This window comes from Haliotis cracherodii, unplaced genomic scaffold, assembly GCF_022045235.1.
Source record: "Haliotis cracherodii isolate W230 unplaced genomic scaffold, xgHalCrac1.p SCAF_7, whole genome shotgun sequence".
Lineage (NCBI taxonomy): Eukaryota > Metazoa > Mollusca > Gastropoda > Lepetellida > Haliotidae > Haliotis > Haliotis cracherodii.
In genome coordinates this window covers 56,402,895-56,420,600 of record NW_027266330.1, presented here as the reverse complement: position 1 = coordinate 56,420,600, position 17,706 = coordinate 56,402,895, and the positions used below count along the sequence as shown (strand labels likewise).

Sequence of the window (17,706 nt, the reverse complement as noted above, 5' to 3'; positions counted from 1 at the left end):
ACCTGTTTACTGCCTTCAGAATCACAGTGCCATGCCTACATCTGTTTACTGCCTTCAGAATCACAGCACCATGCCTACATCTGTTTACTGCCTTCAGAATCACAGTGCCATGCCTACACCTGTTTACTGCCTTCAGAATCACAGTGCCATGCCTACATCTGTTTACTGCCTTCAGAATCACAGCACCATGCCTACATCTGTTTACTGCCTTCAGAATCACAGTGCCATGCCTACACCTGTTCACTGCCTTCAGAATCACAGTGCCATGCCTACACCTGTTTACTGCCTTCAGAATCACAGTGCCATGCCTACACCTGTTTACTGCCTTCAGAATCACAGTGCCATGCCTACACCTGGCCACTGCCTTCAGAATCACAGTGCCCTGCCTACACCTGGCCACTGCTGTCAGAATCACAGCGCCACGCCTACAACTGTTCACAGCCTTCAGAATCACAGTGTCACACCTACACCTGTTCACAGCCTTCAGAATCACAGTACCATGCCTACACCTGTTTACTGCCTTCAGAATCACAGCGCCACGCCTACACCTGTTCACTGCCTTCAGAATCACAGCGCCACGCCTACAACTGTTCACTGCCTTCAGAATCACAGCGCCACACCTACACCTGTTCACTGCCTTCAGAATCACAGCGCCACGCCTACACCTGTTCACAGCCTTCAGAATCACAGCGCCATGCCTACACCTGTCCACAGCCTTCATAATCACAGCGCCATGCCTACACCTGTTTACTGCCTTCAGAATCACAGCACCATGCCTACACCTGGCCACTGCCACAGTGACTACCCATGGCAGACCACAGCCTCACGCCTATAACTGGACAGATTTCGAAATCCATGGCAAACCACAACATCCCACCTTCAATGCCTTCGACATATATGGAAAACCTCAGCGCCATGCCTACACCTGGCCACTGCCTTCAGAATCACAGCACCATGCCTACACCTGGCCAATGCCACAGTGACTACCCATGGCAGACCACAGCCTCACGCCTATAACTGGACAGATTTCGAAATCCATGGCAAACCACAACATCCCACCTTCAATGCCTTCGACATATATGGAAAACCTCAGTGCAATGCCTACAACTGTCCCCTGTCCATGGAATAGCCCCAAACCACAGCCATTCACTACTACTGTTTATTGTCCTCAGAAATCCAGTGTCAAGCATCTGTTGATCGAGACATCCGTCATAAACAACACCTTCTTCCTGACCAACCAATCACTCCCATATTGATCGTGTCTTTTCAGTGAAGTTACCTTTCAATACACATAAAAACCTCAACACATAAACCATCCTTTGCAATCATAAACATCACGATGGATCCCCCAAATGGTCCTACTGGGAGCAGGGAGATACAACAGTCTACACTGTCCCCAAGAACACAGCCATCAACCACGAACCATCCTGCCTGCCTCGCCGGCCTCACAGACTTGACATCCAGTGTTTCAGTACATTGGGTTTTTTTAATTCAAAGTTGACCGTGTCCCTACGCTCTGTGACGTTCAACCTACCATTCTCTATGGTCAGTTCTTCCATGTGCTTCTGCTCCTCCTTGGAGAATCCCAGAAAGCTGAGACAACACTCGTAGAACGGCTTGACTCTGTACAACATCTGAAACAGTCACACAGAACCCGTCAGAGCGGTGCTGTAACACTCCTAAAACTGTGTCACCCAGACCAGGATGAAGATACACATCCTCTGTACTGGGCAGACCAAATACAAGTCATCTTGGCCAAGTCAACAGGCTAATTATAACCATATCAACATGAATTGGGGCATTTTTCATTTCAATTTGCAAATTTTTTACTACCATTGGCTGAAAACTTCAGAGCTCCAGATAAGCTTTTGGTATTGTGGGTATTTTACCCATGCATTTTAAAATCATTGAGTATCAGTAATTCTATCTGGGTATTCAAATTTCTGTTACCCACTAGTTTTTACACATGTGGGTATTTAAGTTAAATATTTAAAAACACTATACATCTAGTCCCTGCAAACTGGTGTCGTGTGGGTTCGAGAGCTTTATAGGACTCAATACCACGATATTTCCACAAGAGAGAGTGATGGCAAATGATCATGATGTAACTGTCATCGTGGAGTTTGGCAAGGTTGACAGAATGCCTGTTTATAATTTCAAAATAAGTTGCTGATTTGCTAATCAAATATGCAGGGTTACTTCACAATATTTTGATGATACGCACAAATTTTATTTTTGTAGTGTATCTGTAATGTTCGTTGCGTATTTGATACACTTGAATTTTATTTTACTGCGTATTTCTGCGTTTCTGATGCGTATTTTACGCAGATACACAGCTTATCTGGAGCTCTGAAACTCTTTTTATTTGAGCCTCTGGGAAGGTCTAAATATAAGCATCCTTGAAGGTCTAGATAAATCAATGATTTGCAAGTCCAGGGACTCTGGGTAATGAATTTTGGACCCAAGGCCTTAAAACGAGGCTCCCATTGTAGCTAAAAGCAAATACAATACTAAGTATGTTTGACAATTTATGCTTCTTATAGATCTCCTTGTTTTATCCGAGTGATTTATTGAAGACATGGACAGTTGGAACATTGATAGTATTTCTTAACAACAAAATTATCAGATAAATCTAACATTTCAATTTGTTGTTTAACGCTGCACTCAACAATGTTCCATCTACAGTATACTACAGTTATAACAAAGAGACTGCTAATTTTAGTTCTTTATAACCAAAGTTCGTTATAAGCATATATACAGCATATATACAGCAAATGTCCAGGACATAAAAAACTGTTATATCCGTCAGTTCGTTATAACGTGTTTGTTATAAACGTAGTGTACTGTATATGTGAGTGGCCTGTAAATAATTGAGTCTTGACCAGTACGAACAATCCAGGGGTTGATATTGTGAGCAACAATCCACACCGTCCAGTTTGGATACCACCCAATCAACCAAGACCACCCGATCCTTAAGTCGCCTCTTAAGACCAGCATTGGTTGCTAGGAACAAATCAAACCCAGAATTCTATGTGTTTCAGTTTGATTAGTTCCATCATTATAAGTCATATTTATATCCAGCGGGACTCACAGTTGAAAATATTTGCATCCATTCATAAATTTGTTTTAGCATAGAGGTAATATCTTGCATCCACTAAAACCTTGTGTCGGCCATAATATTTATCTTTTTTTTAAAAAGGCAGTTATAAAATCAGATGATTGAAATTAATTTTCCCCATTTAAAAATGATGATGGGGGGGGGTTGTGCATTATGTTGAGTTAGTCACACTTATTAATGACCATGCCATTTCACACTTTACTACTGAAGCACACAGGGACATCACTCAACGTGTGATAAGTTTTGCATGAAAATATTACTCGAAGTACTTATTTGTTTGTTTGTTGTTTAACGCCGCGCTCAGCCATATTTCAGCTATATGACGCGGTCTGTAAATAATCTGGACCTTACAACCTAGTGATTGACATCATGAACATCGATCCATGCATTTGGGATACAATGACATGCATCAACCAAGTCAGCGAGACTGACCACCCAACCCTGTTAGTCGCCTCTTACGACAAGCATAGTTGTCTTTTACGGCAAGCACGGGTTGCTGAAGACCTAGTCTACCCCGAACCTTCACGGTTCTTCAAAGTACTTAACTTTTAAAATACTCTAACCACAAAATCTCATACAAGCATGCCATCGAGATACTTAAGTCAAATAGGACTCTTTTCAATGCCATTTATTTTGAATATGTTATTTCATGAGTATACAGACTGTATGCAAATTAAGGAAGTCTTTGCTGTATTTTTCTACGGAATCTAGGGACCCCTAGATTCTTAAGTTTAAATATCAGTTTTATGAGGGTTCACTGAACTTTACTGTAAGGCTCCTGTTGACTTCACATACATGTGTGGGTTAGGATGTCGTTGTACCTAGTGTGAATTCAGTGGTTTGAGTGTCGGATGTTTTCCGTTATGGTGGGGATGTGACCAAGCAGGAAGTGAGATGCAATCCAGTCAGGAAATATGTCAGGAAGCCATGAACACTGTCACCCAGATTCACAGCTGTTGCCTGTCATCAACAGTCTACACCATGGAGTAGGGAGATACAACAGTCTACACCATGGAGTAGGGAGATACAACAGTCTACACCATGGAGCAGGGAGATACAACAGTCTACGCCATGGAGTATGGAGATACAACAGTCTACGCCATGGAGTAGGGAGATACAACAGTCTACACCATGATGGAGCAGGGAGATACAACAGTCTACACCATGGAGCAGGGAGATACAACAGTCTACGCCATGGAGTAGGGAGATACAACAGTCTACGCCATGGAGTAGGGAGATACAACAATCTACGCCATGATGGAGTAGGGAGATACAACAGTCTACGCCATGGAGTAGGGAGATACAACAATCTACACCATGGAGTAGGGAGATACAACAGTCTACACCATGGAGTAGGGAGATACAACAGTCTACACCATTGAGCAGGGAGATACAACAGTCTACACCATGGAGTAGGGAGATACAACAGTCTACACCATGGAGCAGGGAGATACAACAGTCTACACCATGGAGCAGGGAGATACAACAGTCTACACCATTGAGCAGGGAGATACAACAGTCTACACCATGGAGCAGGGAGATACAACAGTCTACACCATGGAGCAGGGAGATACAACAGTCTACACCATGGAGCAGGGAGATACAACAGTCTACACCATGGAGCAGGGAGATACAACAATCTACACCATGATGGAGTAGGGAGATACAACAGTCTACACCATGGAGCAGGGAGATACAACAGTCTACACCATGGAGCAGGGAGATACAACAGTCTACACCATGGAGCAGGGAGATACAACAGTCTACACCATGGAGCAGGGAGATACAACAGTCTACACCATGGAGTAGGGAGATACAACAGTCTACACCATGGAGTAGGGAGATACAACAGTCTACACCATGGCGTAGGGAGATACAACAGTCTACACCATGGAGTAGGGAGATACAACAGTCTACACCATGGAGTAGGGAGATACAACAGTCTACACCATGGCGTAGGGAGATACAACAGTCTACACCATGGAGTAGGGAGATACAACAGTCTACACCATGGAGTAGGGAGATACAATAGTCTACACCATGGAGCAGGGAGATACAACAGTCTACGCCATGGAGCAGGGAGATACAACAGTCTACACCATGATGGAGCAGGGAGATACAACAGTCTACACCATGGAGTAGGGAGATACAACAGTCTACACCATGGCGTAGGGAGATACAACAGTCTACACCATGGAGTAGGGAGATACAACAGTCTACACCATGGCGTAGGGAGATACAACAGTCTACACCATGGAGCAGGGAGATACAACAGTCTACACCATGGAGCAGGGAGATACAACAGTCTACACCATGGAGTAGGGAGATACAACAGTCTACACCATGGAGCAGGGAGATACAACAATCTACACCATGATGGAGCAGGGAGATACAACAGTCTACACCATGATGGAGCAGGGAGATACAACAGTCTACACCATGGAACAGGGAGATATAACAGTCTACACCATGGAGCAGGGAGATACAACAGTCTACACCATGGAGCAGGGAGATACAACAGTCTACACCATGGAGCAGGGAGATATAACAGTCTACGCCATGGAGTAGCGAGATACAACAGTCTACACTATTTGGGGAAAACCCAATAGAGTGATGAATAGATGAGTGAAAAAATATTGGTTACCCAATGAAAAATGTAATAACTCAATTAAGATCAAACCCTAGAGTAAAAACTCATTTGCTCAAAAAGTTATCTGGAGCTCTGCGTACAGTTATTGTCAATCACTGTAAGACACTGAGCTCTCAATATATCACAATGCGTATCATAATACAAATACCCGTATCAAAATTTACTGCAATAAAATTTGTTGCTTATACAAAGCCCAAGCAACTGTATGGAGCACAAGGCTGATGTCTGCAATCTCAACCCTCATCAGAAACAATGTCATGTGCCCTAACAGGAGGATGACGACGTTGTCAATCCCTCCATTGTGGGAAGTGTACTGATTGCTAAGCACAACCTGTCCTGTCTATATACACTGATGACTACACCTCGAGTCTGACAGCCAAAACAAACCTCAACAACAACTGGTATTGGGGACTGCATCGTGAGAAAACAATCGGGTCCTCTTTATCAGACCTTAGTCAGTTAATGTGTGAGTGTGTGAGTGTGTGAGTGTGTGAGTGAGTGAGTTGGGTTTAACGCCGCTTTTAACAGTATTCCAGTTATATCACGGCGTGTCAGCTTAATGTGGGAGGAAAGCCCGAAGTGATGCAGGTCTCAGACGTTTACCACTTCGGTGAAACCCACGAGCACGGGTATGGTGCTGACAAACTTAGAAACATAATCGGGGCGAACCGGGATTCGAACTCACAATCATAGGGTTCTGGAGTGCCCAAGGGACGCAATTCTACACAGCGAATCGCGGCGCCTTAGACGACTGGGTCACCCGTGCCCCCCAGTTAGTTAATGGGCTTACCTAGGGCTCGATTTAAGGAACTTGATTTAACTTGCCCTAGGTACATGTTGACCTAGTTGCACAAACAAACAAGAAACAGGTTGAACCTTGGCCCCATTCCACAAAGCGATCTTAGCGCTTAGACGACTGTAACTCCCATACTTTGACATACGAAAGTCGTAGCGCTACTTTGAGGAACGGAGCCCTGGTCCCAAAACATTATCAAGGTAGATGAAGAGATTAATAAACTTGTCAAAAGACAAAAAATCACAGATCTCAGTGACTGTCTGACGATTTTAAACAAAATAATTTCATTTTGCTGTAAAACGAAAAAGGAACGTGCATATGATCTTCAAGTACCCCCAGTTTGAAGTCAAGAAACATGACATGTTACATGTAACAGGGATTAGTGATGTAGTATGGTACATTAAGCTTTGAGGTATTGAGTGCATGCACTTGGTGCATGCAGACATAAATATAAGGTTGCACTTTTCAATAATAGGTTGCACTGGTGGATGTTGTACATTAACGATAAAGCACGACTGCGAGGTTATAGTTGAGGAAGTCAGACCAAGGCAAGAGGGTATCGTCAATGAAAGATTGAGGGGCGAAGCCCTGACGTCTTACATTGCCGATACTGGACCGCCGAGGAGAAGTAACCGAGGAGTAACCGGGGAAGAGTGCTTTATCTCACTCATAAACCGTCTAAATGCAAGAAATACCAGAAAAGATAACAAAACACTGAGATACCTTATAGTGAAACAATACACTGTGCTGCGGTATAAAAGGAATTATTTGTGAGACAAAAACCATGTGCAGCATGGGCCAACTGGATTCATGACGTAAAATTGAACAACTTTTCATCACCTGACCCTGTGGTTCAGTGGAGTGAGTGAGTGAGTTGGGCTTAACACTGCTTTTAACAGTATTCCAGTTATATCACGGCGTGTCAGCTTAATGTGGGAGGAAAGCCCAAAGTGATTCAGGTCTCAGGCGTTTACCACTTTGGTGAACGGTTCAGTGGAAAACAGTGGGTTAGAAAACTAAACACGGTATGTGGGGTGGGATGGGTTGGTGGGGTGGGTTGGTGGGGCTAGTGCGACAAGCATGAACTTCAGAGGCTGCATATTAATACTAATACCGTATTCGACGTAAAAAGGACCCCGCTCTAATAAGCGCCCACGGCGATTTTTGCTAATATATTGGCAATTGAACAATCCCAATTAGCACCCCTTCCGATTGATCAATGTACACAAGACTTATTTATTCGCGTATAATACGCACTCGTGTGTAATATGCACCCTTAATTATGGGAAATTAAATTCTGGAAAATATATCTGTCGTATATAAACAGTTCAGGCCGTCAGCATAAACCACAAACTTTATCTTTCAACTGTGTTTTTTTCACCAAAATAAAATTCTAATAAGAGCCCTCTAATTCTAATTTTAAGAGCGCCCTGGGTGCTTATTACGTCGAATACGGTAGGCCATTTCATATCACTCCAGCTTGTAACACCAGTCTGGGTAAATACTTGGTCAGAGATGGTAAATACTGGGTCAGAGATGGTAAATACTGGGTCAGAGATGGTAGACTTCTACAGAGCTCCAGATAACTTTTTGAGCAATTGAGTTTTTACTCTTGGGTTTCTATTTTAATTGGGTTATTACATTTTTCATTGGGTAACCAATATTTTTTCCCTCATCCATCATCACTGTATTGGGTTTTTCCAAAATTTAGTGAACATTTTAAAATTTTAAAAAATAAAATAATGTTTAAGATGTATATAACTGTTCTAAATATATAGGCTTGTTTAAATTAGCTCGTAATTGTGTTTCAGAAATAAGCTCCTTTGCACGCATGCTGGAAAAGCTTCATTGGGTATTTACACGTGCTGTTTTTACAATTTGAATTTTTCACTTAATGCATGCGTTTCTGTACACAAGTTAATTGAAAATAATTGGTTTTGAATATTTTGGGGGGGTATTTTACACAAATAGGCTGCTTGTTTGTAGTTCAGCTTCTAAACATGAGGGGTCACTAAGTTAATTCCAACAAGGACACTGTTTCAGATTACTGGTATCAGAGCTCCAGATAAGCTGCGTATCTGCGTAAAATACGCATCAGATATGCAGAAATACGCAATAAAATAAAATCCAAGCGTATCAAATACGCAGCAAACATTACAGATACGCTACAAAAATAAAACTTGTGCGTATCATCAAAATATTGTGAAGTAACCCTGCGTATTCGTTTAGCAAATCAGCAACTTATTTTGAAATTATTAACAGGCATTCCGTCAACCTTGCCAAACTCAACGATGACAGTTACATCATGATCATTTGCCATCACACTTTCTTATGGAAGTATCGCAGTATTTTTGAGTCCTATAAAGCTCTCAAACCCACACAACACCAGTTTGCAGGGACTAGATGTATAGTGTTTTTAAATATTTAACTTAAATACCCACATGTGTAAAAACTAGTGGGTAACAGAAATTTGAATACCAAGATAGAATTAGTAAAATCTAAATATTTTTTACATTTGTATACTTATCCTGCATTACTCCGTATTGCATTTACTGCTGTCTTTGACAGAGTGACGAACTGTGTGAGATCCAGCTGCTGAAGAAAATTGTCCCAACCAGCTCAGGAGGCAGCGCCCTCTCACAGTCGGCACGTGACCCGGAAGTCATGACGTCACACAAAAACACATAACTGCTTTAAACATAACATCTGAAACTTCATGGGGAGGTAGCGTAGCGAAAGGGAGGGCACTTAGACTTCGTAATGCAGGATAAGTATACAAATGTAAAAAATATTTAGATTTTACTAAATTTTTTAACTTATCCTGCATTACTCCGTATTGCATCTTTATCAGACGGCATGGCCGGTGGGCATACCTGCAGATGTGAACCATATTAAACCCTCGTCAAGGTCCGATGAATCCGCACCGCATACAAGTGATGACCGGAACATCTACGACCATTCCTGTCTTCAGGAAACAAGAGTCGATGCAAAAACGAAACGCCCGAATAGGTAACCGAAATACAATGAGGCGTGTTGCCAAAATATATAACTTACCTAAGAGCGAAAGCGAAACGTAGTAGAGCCCTCTAATCTGAGGCGATAAACACCAGAGAGTTCGACGGGCCCCGCTCGGGGAATCGAAGAATCAGCGGCGTCGGCGGCAAAATCTACGACCAATCCCAAGAGCGAATGCGAAACGCAGGAGAGCCCTCTAGGCTGGAGGCAAGGAACACCGGTGAGGTCGACGGGCACCGCTCAGGTATCAGAGAAGCAGCGGCGTTGGCGTCGGCGCCGGTGTCCACATCTACTACCATTCCTGTCGTCAGGAAACGAGAGTTGATGCAAAAAGTAAAACCCGGATAGGTGACAGCAATAGAATGAGTCGGGTAATCCAAAACTAAAACTGACCTAAGAGCGAATGCGGAACGCAAGAGATCCGTCTCGTCTGGGGTGATAAACACCAGAGAGGTCGACGGGCCCCGCTCAGGGTATCGGAGAATCAGTGGCGTCGGAGATAGATGACCTGTTGGGCTACAACCAGGGACCAAAACTGTGAACGCCGGCGACAACTTTCAAGGCTACATCACGGAAGTAGTGGTTGGTGAAGGCGGTGTCCGATCGCCACGAACAGGCTTCCCTGAACGACAGGATGGAACAGTATACCGTGAAGAACCAGTGTAAATACGATCGCCCTGATCTCATTTTATTTCAGGTGATAGCCTTTGGGGGGAGGGTCCAATCCGGCGGCTCATAAGCTTTAAGGATGACCGTCCGGAGCCACAGGGAAAAGTATTCCGGCTGACCAACGACTGCGACGAAGGGGAGACCGGCAGAAAAAGGTGTTTCCTAGACTTGCGGCAGTCTTTAGATCGTAGAATAACCTTCAGTGCCCTTACTGGGCATAATGACGCTCATCCTCATCCTCGGCACCCACACTGGACGAGGGGGAGGGGACAAGGAATGATCTATCAGGCTGTCCTGGGAGTTGAGTCTTTACGCTGACGTCCCAGTACGGTCCATGACGAACGGCGCCCTGGGTACCGCATTCGAACCGGGCACGGGAGACGTCGAGGGCGTGCTGTACATGGACTCGAGCGGCAGTAGTCAAAACCAGTAGAAACACCCGTCTTCTACTTAAGGTCGTAGAAGGAAGACGAGGGGAGTGGTTCGAAGGGCGTTGAAGACCACATTCAGATCCAACGCAGGCGGTCCGAACTTGGCCTTCAGGTCTTCAAGACTGAACGAGCGCAGCCAGGCCCGTAGGTCGGGAATTTTCGTCTTTCTCCGATCGTCCGGGATGGCCAGAACGGAGTAGATGGCGACCAGGTGTGGGGATGGTAAGCCCTTCAACCGACGGGTGCTACGCAAGTACAGAAGGAACTGATCCAGGATCTGCGGTGACGCTGTCATCGGATCCTGGTGTTTGTCAGAACAAAATGCCTGGAACAAGCATCATTTATCAGCATACAGTCCCCCTGTAGATGGACGGTGGGCTGAAGCAATAGCCTTGGTCGCTCTAGCCGAATAGCCCTTGGCTTTCTGCAGGTGTGTCAGGCGTGCAGACGATAACATGCGGGTATGAGGGTGTGGCAACAGACCGTGTGGATGGAGCAGAAGGTTGGACCACACCGGAAGTTCCAGGGGTTGTCTCTGGGTATGTTTCGGAGGTCGATAACCCAACTTCTGGCTGAGCAATAAGGCGAGACCAAAGTCAATGGCAGGGGTCGAGTGGCCTGGATCTCTGAAGAACCATGGGAGGGAGAACCGGAGTCGGAAAAGCGTACACGCGTAATCCTTCTCAGGAACGATGGAAGGCTTCGACTGCCACAGCGGTCGTATCCGGCACAGGTGGAATGGAAGACGACAGCTGGCCACATTCAGATATGAGGCAAACAGATCTAGGGTTGGGGTGTCGACCGTTTGACATATTCTGGCCCGAGGCGCCGGAGAGCGTGAGGCGTCGGAGAGCTTGAGGCGCCTGGAACGCCGAAGATGGTGATTCTCGGGGGCGCCGGTCGAGTTTGTAGCGCCGGGAGAGGGGCGAGTACTCTGGGTCCGCAAACACCACACTACGGTGACGTCGTCAGTGGACACGATCAACAGGGCGTGACCGAGAAAGCACTGTCAGCAAGCGACGTCCTGGATAAGCCTTTATCTCGAGGCTGTTGCTGTGCCAATGGTGTTGATCTCTGGATCACAGGTGGTCACAATGTGGGCTGGTGTGGGCCACTAGCCACTGACAAGTTGGCAGGGGAGGTAGTCAGCAACAGGGGTCTGCGATTGCGTACCGTCGGTACGATTCGGAAAAAGGTGTGATCGCCTGCGAGCCAACCTCAAGTAGACGAAGTAAACCAGCTTCACAATCGACCGCCGGGGCATCGACGTAACCGGGTAGTAGGAAGTCGAGGCAATATGGCCATTGCACGAAGTAATGAGATCGTTTTCATCCCTGAAGCGGCGTATAAGTACTCCTGTTCTTATATCGAGGTGACGATGGAGGACGACAACACGATACGAGGCAGGTATGCAACAGGGGTCAGTGGGACGGCCGAGGGACTTTAAGTATCAAATCGACACTGTGTCCGGTAGTCAAGGCGGAAGATAGGAAGGTGTCGTAGTCGAAAAGATCCAACCGGACGAAGGAAGGCGATCTTTTCCATCCCTTGAACGCCTATAGGCGCTATCGTTCTTACAGCGAAGGGTTGATGAAACAAGGTTCCTCGTGACAGCCGTGTTGGTAGAGGAGGTCTATTGTTTCCAACATCCGAGCATGGATGGACTGCGACAGGCGCCTGGTTGAGTGGTAGCACCAAGCGTACAGGTAGACATGGAAACCAATCTGTAGAAATACATGGCACCCCTTGCCATGGTAAGTTGACCTAATTCCGGTCGGAGTTGTTGACAGTCCGAGTACTTGACACGTGACATGTAAATCACACTGCGCAGTAGCCGAGAAAACCGCCTTGGAGTCGGAACTGAGGTGCAAACTCCACACACAGACAATCCTCAATGAACTGCGTGAGAGACGATCAAGTGGTGTACCCGAGTTTTGCGATAAAACACGGAACCCCATGGGCGTCGTGGAAAACCCGGTGAGCGCCGAGGAAGAGTCTCTTTCAGGAACGCTGGCGCTAGGGTAGGGTAGAACAGCGTTGGTGTCGGCGATGTCGACGAAGTAAACTCTTTGTAAGTGGATGTCGTCGTCGAATCTGATACAGACGCTGTTCACATGACGCTCTGTTTCGATGGAAACACGCAGGTCATCTCTCCGGAATCATAGCGCTTTAAACGACGGGATTATGGATAACGTCTCAGTGGGCAAGTTGAATCAGACCAACTGTCTATTGGTTGAAAAGATTCCACCCAGGAAGTAGAACGATAGTCACGATCCCGAAGACCGACGGGAGAGTAGCGACAGGAGCGGCGACAGTTGTTTCACCATGCTTCTCCGTGTGACGAGTTATGAGACGGCAGCAAGAGAAGAGGGCAGCAAGAGAAGAGGGCAGTGGCGCCGGGGAGGCGATTGCCGATGGTGCCCCTTAAGCCGCAGTAGACGATCGGATAGTCGGCTCGTTGATCTGAGCTTGATAAAGCTTGTTGATCTGGGCGCCGGAGGTCAACTTAGGCGCCGGATATATCATAGGCGCTTCTTCCGTAACTCTTGAGGCGCCGGAGTAGTCAGAGGCGACAGAGACATTAGAGGCGTCGAAGATCATGAGATCAAAGACTTTAGAGGCGCCGGGAGCGCCGAAGACATCAGAGGATGCGGAGGCGCCGGAGCGCGGAGACATCAGAGGCGCCGAGACATCAGAGGCGCCGAGACATCAGAGGCGCCGAGACATCAGAGGCGCCGGGAGCGCCGAGACATCGGAGGCGCCGAGAGCGCACGAGGCGCCGAGACATCAGAGGCACCGGAGGCGCCGGGAGCGCACGAAGCGCCGAGACATCAGAGGCGCCGAAGGCGCCGGGAGCGCCGGGACATCGGAGGCGCCGGGAGCGCCGTGACATCAGAGGCGCCGGGAGCGCCGAGACATCGGAGGCGCCGGGAGCGCCGGGAGCGCACAAGGCGCTGAGACATCAGAGGCGCCGGGAGCGCCGGGACATCAGAGGCGCCGAGACATCGGAGGCGCCGGGAGCGCCGGGAGCGCACAAGCGCCGGGAGCGCACGAGGCGCCGAGACCGCCGGGAGCGCCGGGACATCGGAGGCGCCGGGAGCGCAGGAACATCAGAGGCGCCGGGGGCGCCGGAGACATCAGCGTTGATGTGGTTGTGTTGGAGACCGTGAACGGTCGTATGTCGTGCCAGGGGAGGCAGACTCTACGTTGGGAGCGCTGGAGCCGCCGGTGGAGTAGGAGACCGTGAACGGTCGTATGTCGTGCCATGGGAGGCAGACTCTACGTTGGGAGCCGCCGTTGGTGCTGGGAGCACTGCGAAGCTCCTCTGAGCGCTGCTGCCGTCAACGTAGGTGGGGGTCGACGAGCACGTTGAGCGAGGTGTGTCCTGGATACTCGCATGAGCTGAAGGATCACAGCGACGAATGACTGCAACATCGGCACTGCCTTGTGAAAGTACAGGGCGTCGTACAATCACGGCAGAAAGGGGCGGCCCAGACCAGATTTGTTCCCGCGGCAACAAGTGCAGCAAGGCAGAAAATCTGGAATTTAAGCAAAACATAACTATGTGGCAAAGCCACAAAGTGCGGGAAGCATAATGTGATTCAGAAACTTTGTATTTCAATGAAGTTTATGAGATCAAACAATGACGCTAAAAGGTAGCGAAAAAACATAGCTTTAAGCAAACACATAACCATGTGGCCAATCACAAAGTATGGGAAGCATAATGTGATTCAGAAACTTTGTATTTCAATGAAGTTTATGAGATCAAACAATGACGCTAAAAGGTGGCGAAAAAGCATAGCTTTAAGCAAACACATAACCATGTGCAAACACGTAACCATGTGGCAAAACCACAGAGTACGGGAGACATAATGTAACTCAAAAACTTCGTATTATATTGAAGTTTATGAGAAGAAACAATTACGCTGAGAGGTAGCGAAAAGGCAAGGCTTTAAGCACACCAAAACAACATACATAAATGTAATGTATTACCCAAGCCAAAGAGAGAATTCAAAACGCAGAACACGACATTACGTGGCCACGTGGTGAATGGCCAAAATGGCGGGAAAGAAAACAAAATGGCGGGAACAACATTGCGCCCGTAAATTACTGTGACGTGAGCCACAGACGAGCGATAAACGTTACAATTTACGAATGGGAAGACCCTAAGGTCACGGCCCATAACAGGTAACAATGTAGCAGCATATAATGAATGTAGAAACACGCAAAATATAAAAAACAAATAATAAGCTTTAATTTCCACAAGGGATACACAGTACGTCCGTCCGTGGAGGTGACAAAGCAGTTATGTGTTTTTGTGTGACGTCATGACTTCCGGGTCACGTGCCGACTGTGAGAGGGCGCTGCCTCCTGAGCTGGTTGGGACAATTTTCTTCAGCAGCTGGATCTCACACAGTTCGTCACTCTGTCAAAGACAGCAGTAAATGCAATACGGAGTAATGCAGGATAAGTTAAAAAATTTACTGATACCCAATGATTTTAAAATGCATGGGTAAAATACCCACAACACCAAAAGCTTATCTGGAGCTCTGTGGTATGTAACACAACAACATTTGTAGTGATTTTGCTGGAGACAAAAAATGACAGTTTTTTTATACTTTAGCAACTTTGGAAAAGAATTTGAATTTGACATTTTGGATGACAATTAATCGATGTCCAAGAACATAAAGCAATCTGGGGGACTATTGAGGAAAAGAACTGGGCCCCGTTCCACAATGCGATCTTAGCACTAAGACTGTCGTAAGTCTATGTTAAAGTATGGGAGTTAAGATCGTCTTACGGCTACGATCGCTTTGCGGAACGGGACCCTGAACCTCACAGATTTGGATCAGTCTCAGTCTCCAAACTAATTAGGGGATGTGTGTAAGAATTGGCCATTATCACTGAATAAATGAATTCCAAGTGATTCCGTGGCATATGAAAGGCTAACCAAGCTTTCTTTTTGCATTCATGTTTCCATGATGCGAAAATGATTTAGGCCACGCCCACTAACTGACAACTGTTTCCTGATTGGCTGATAATAAAATAGGTGGGGCTTGTGTTGTAATATTGCTCTGAATGATGTCACTGATTTGGTTCTGTTGTCTACAGTGTATGTGTAAAGTTTGTTTGTTTGTTTGACATCATGAGAATCGACCCACACAATTGGGATCGATGACATGCATCAACCAAGTTAGAAAGCCTAACCACCCGATCCCGTTAGTCGCCTTTTATGACAAGCATAGTAGCCTTTTACGGCAAGCGTGGGTTGCTGAAGACCCCGGATCTTTTTTGTGTAAAGGCTTTAATAAGCAATTGGTGTATTTATTTCTCACAAGCACATACATTTAAACCTCCATCAATGGATAAAAATGTTGAAGTCAATTCTTAATTACAAGTCAGCTCATTTTAGTTTATTAAGAATTGACTTCCAGTGTGTGCGTTCATTGGAGCCGGTTCGTCCTGATTATGTTTCTAGGTTTGTCAGCACCATACCCGTGCTCGTGGGTTTCACCGAAGTGGTAAACGTCTAAGACCTGCATCACTTCGGGCTTTCCTCCCACATTAAGCTGACACGCCGTGATATAACTGGAATATTGTTAAAAGCGGTGTTAAACCCAATTCACTCACTCACTCCACTTAACCACAGGGTCAGGTGATGAAAAGTTGTTCATTTTTACGTCATGAATCCAGCGGCGTTAAACCAAAGTCACTCACTCACTCACTCATTGCAGCAGGAGCCTTCATAAAGTGAGTGTCAAACTGTATAAACTGTATGTTAAACATCAGAGGCTCTGATACAGATTCAACCAGCAGTGTTAGAAATTGGCACTAGTCCTGTAGTCCTTGCCAAACTGCCCAATGGTTAAGGTATCATAAGGACTAGTAGAAATTTGCCATTATAAAGTGTTTAACTAGATGTTATCATTATAAAGACTAGTGGACTAAAACAGTAAGTTTCTATCGCTGACCAGGTACGCTAACGTGCCTATACAAATTGAGTCTTCAAACAGTCTTTCAATGTTTTTCAGTATATAAGAATCTGCACATTTAGACTTTTACTAGCTGAGCTTATAAAACCAGAAGCCAGTTGTCACTGAGAGTGAATCATGTGATGTTGCAGCCGTTCATGGAAAGACTAAACACACAGGATTGAGAACACAACGTTACACATGAAACTCAAGGGACCAGTCCTTTCATAACCCTAGTGTTAAAAGTTACAGATTTTGTGGGTCTTTTGATTCACAGCTGTTATTATTTACATAAATTTGGAAACTTTTATTTCCATTTTGGGAAGTTTACTGTCATTTGCTGCAGACCCAGGCCGAATATCAGCCTCTGAGCAGGTCTAGATAAATCCCTATGAAATTCTTGTTTAAAAAGCCACTCAACAACCAATTACATCAAGGTGAAGTATGGTGTGAAACCAACACAATGATCAACAGCTCACTACTCACCATTTTCTTGCAGTCGGCCTTCAGGTCGGTGTTCTCTCGCTCCGCCCACGCCCGGTGTACCCAGTCCTCGCTCATGATGGGGATCCCGACGCTCACCGCGAACTGAAACACACGAGATGATGACGTGTTGACCCAGCTCTGACACACAGACTCATTGCCCACTCAACCGTAGGTCAACAAACATCAGCACACTGTTTGTCTGGCGTGTTTGTGGTTAGATCAACACAGGGATGACACCGGTCACAATAGATGATGATGACGAGAAGCTGGCCTCAGTCACACCTCAGTGTTAGAAATACGAAGGGGATCCTAGAGAGATCCCAGTTAAAATCCTACTGAGATCCTAGTGATATCTTACTGAGATCCTAGAGATATCTTACTGAGATCCTAGTGATATCTTACTGAGATCCTAGTGAGATCCTAGTGAAATCCTATTGAGATCCTAGTGATATCTTAGTGATATCTAACTGAGATCCTAGTGAAATCCTACTGAGATCCTGCTGAGATCTTACTGGGATCCTAGTGAAATCCTACTGAGATCTTACTGGAATCCTACTGAGATCTTACTG

At 45.9% G+C, this 17,706-nt stretch overlaps 1 protein-coding gene across 2 annotated transcripts in view; it reads right to left on the bottom strand.

The window, feature by feature from the left end:
• LOC139447439 (protein ECT2-like) overlaps window positions 1-17,706 on the bottom strand; it is a 56,454-nt gene that overhangs the window by 22,318 nt on the left and 16,430 nt on the right. For both annotated transcript variants that reach the window (XM_071228785.1, XM_071228786.1), the window contains 2 exons: window positions 17,138-17,239; window positions 1,535-1,634 (listed from right to left, as the gene is read on the bottom strand). In XM_071228785.1, coding sequence (XP_071084886.1) covers window positions 1,535-1,634; window positions 17,138-17,239 — 202 coding nt within the window. The remainder of the gene's footprint in view (window positions 1-1,534; window positions 1,635-17,137; window positions 17,240-17,706) is intronic.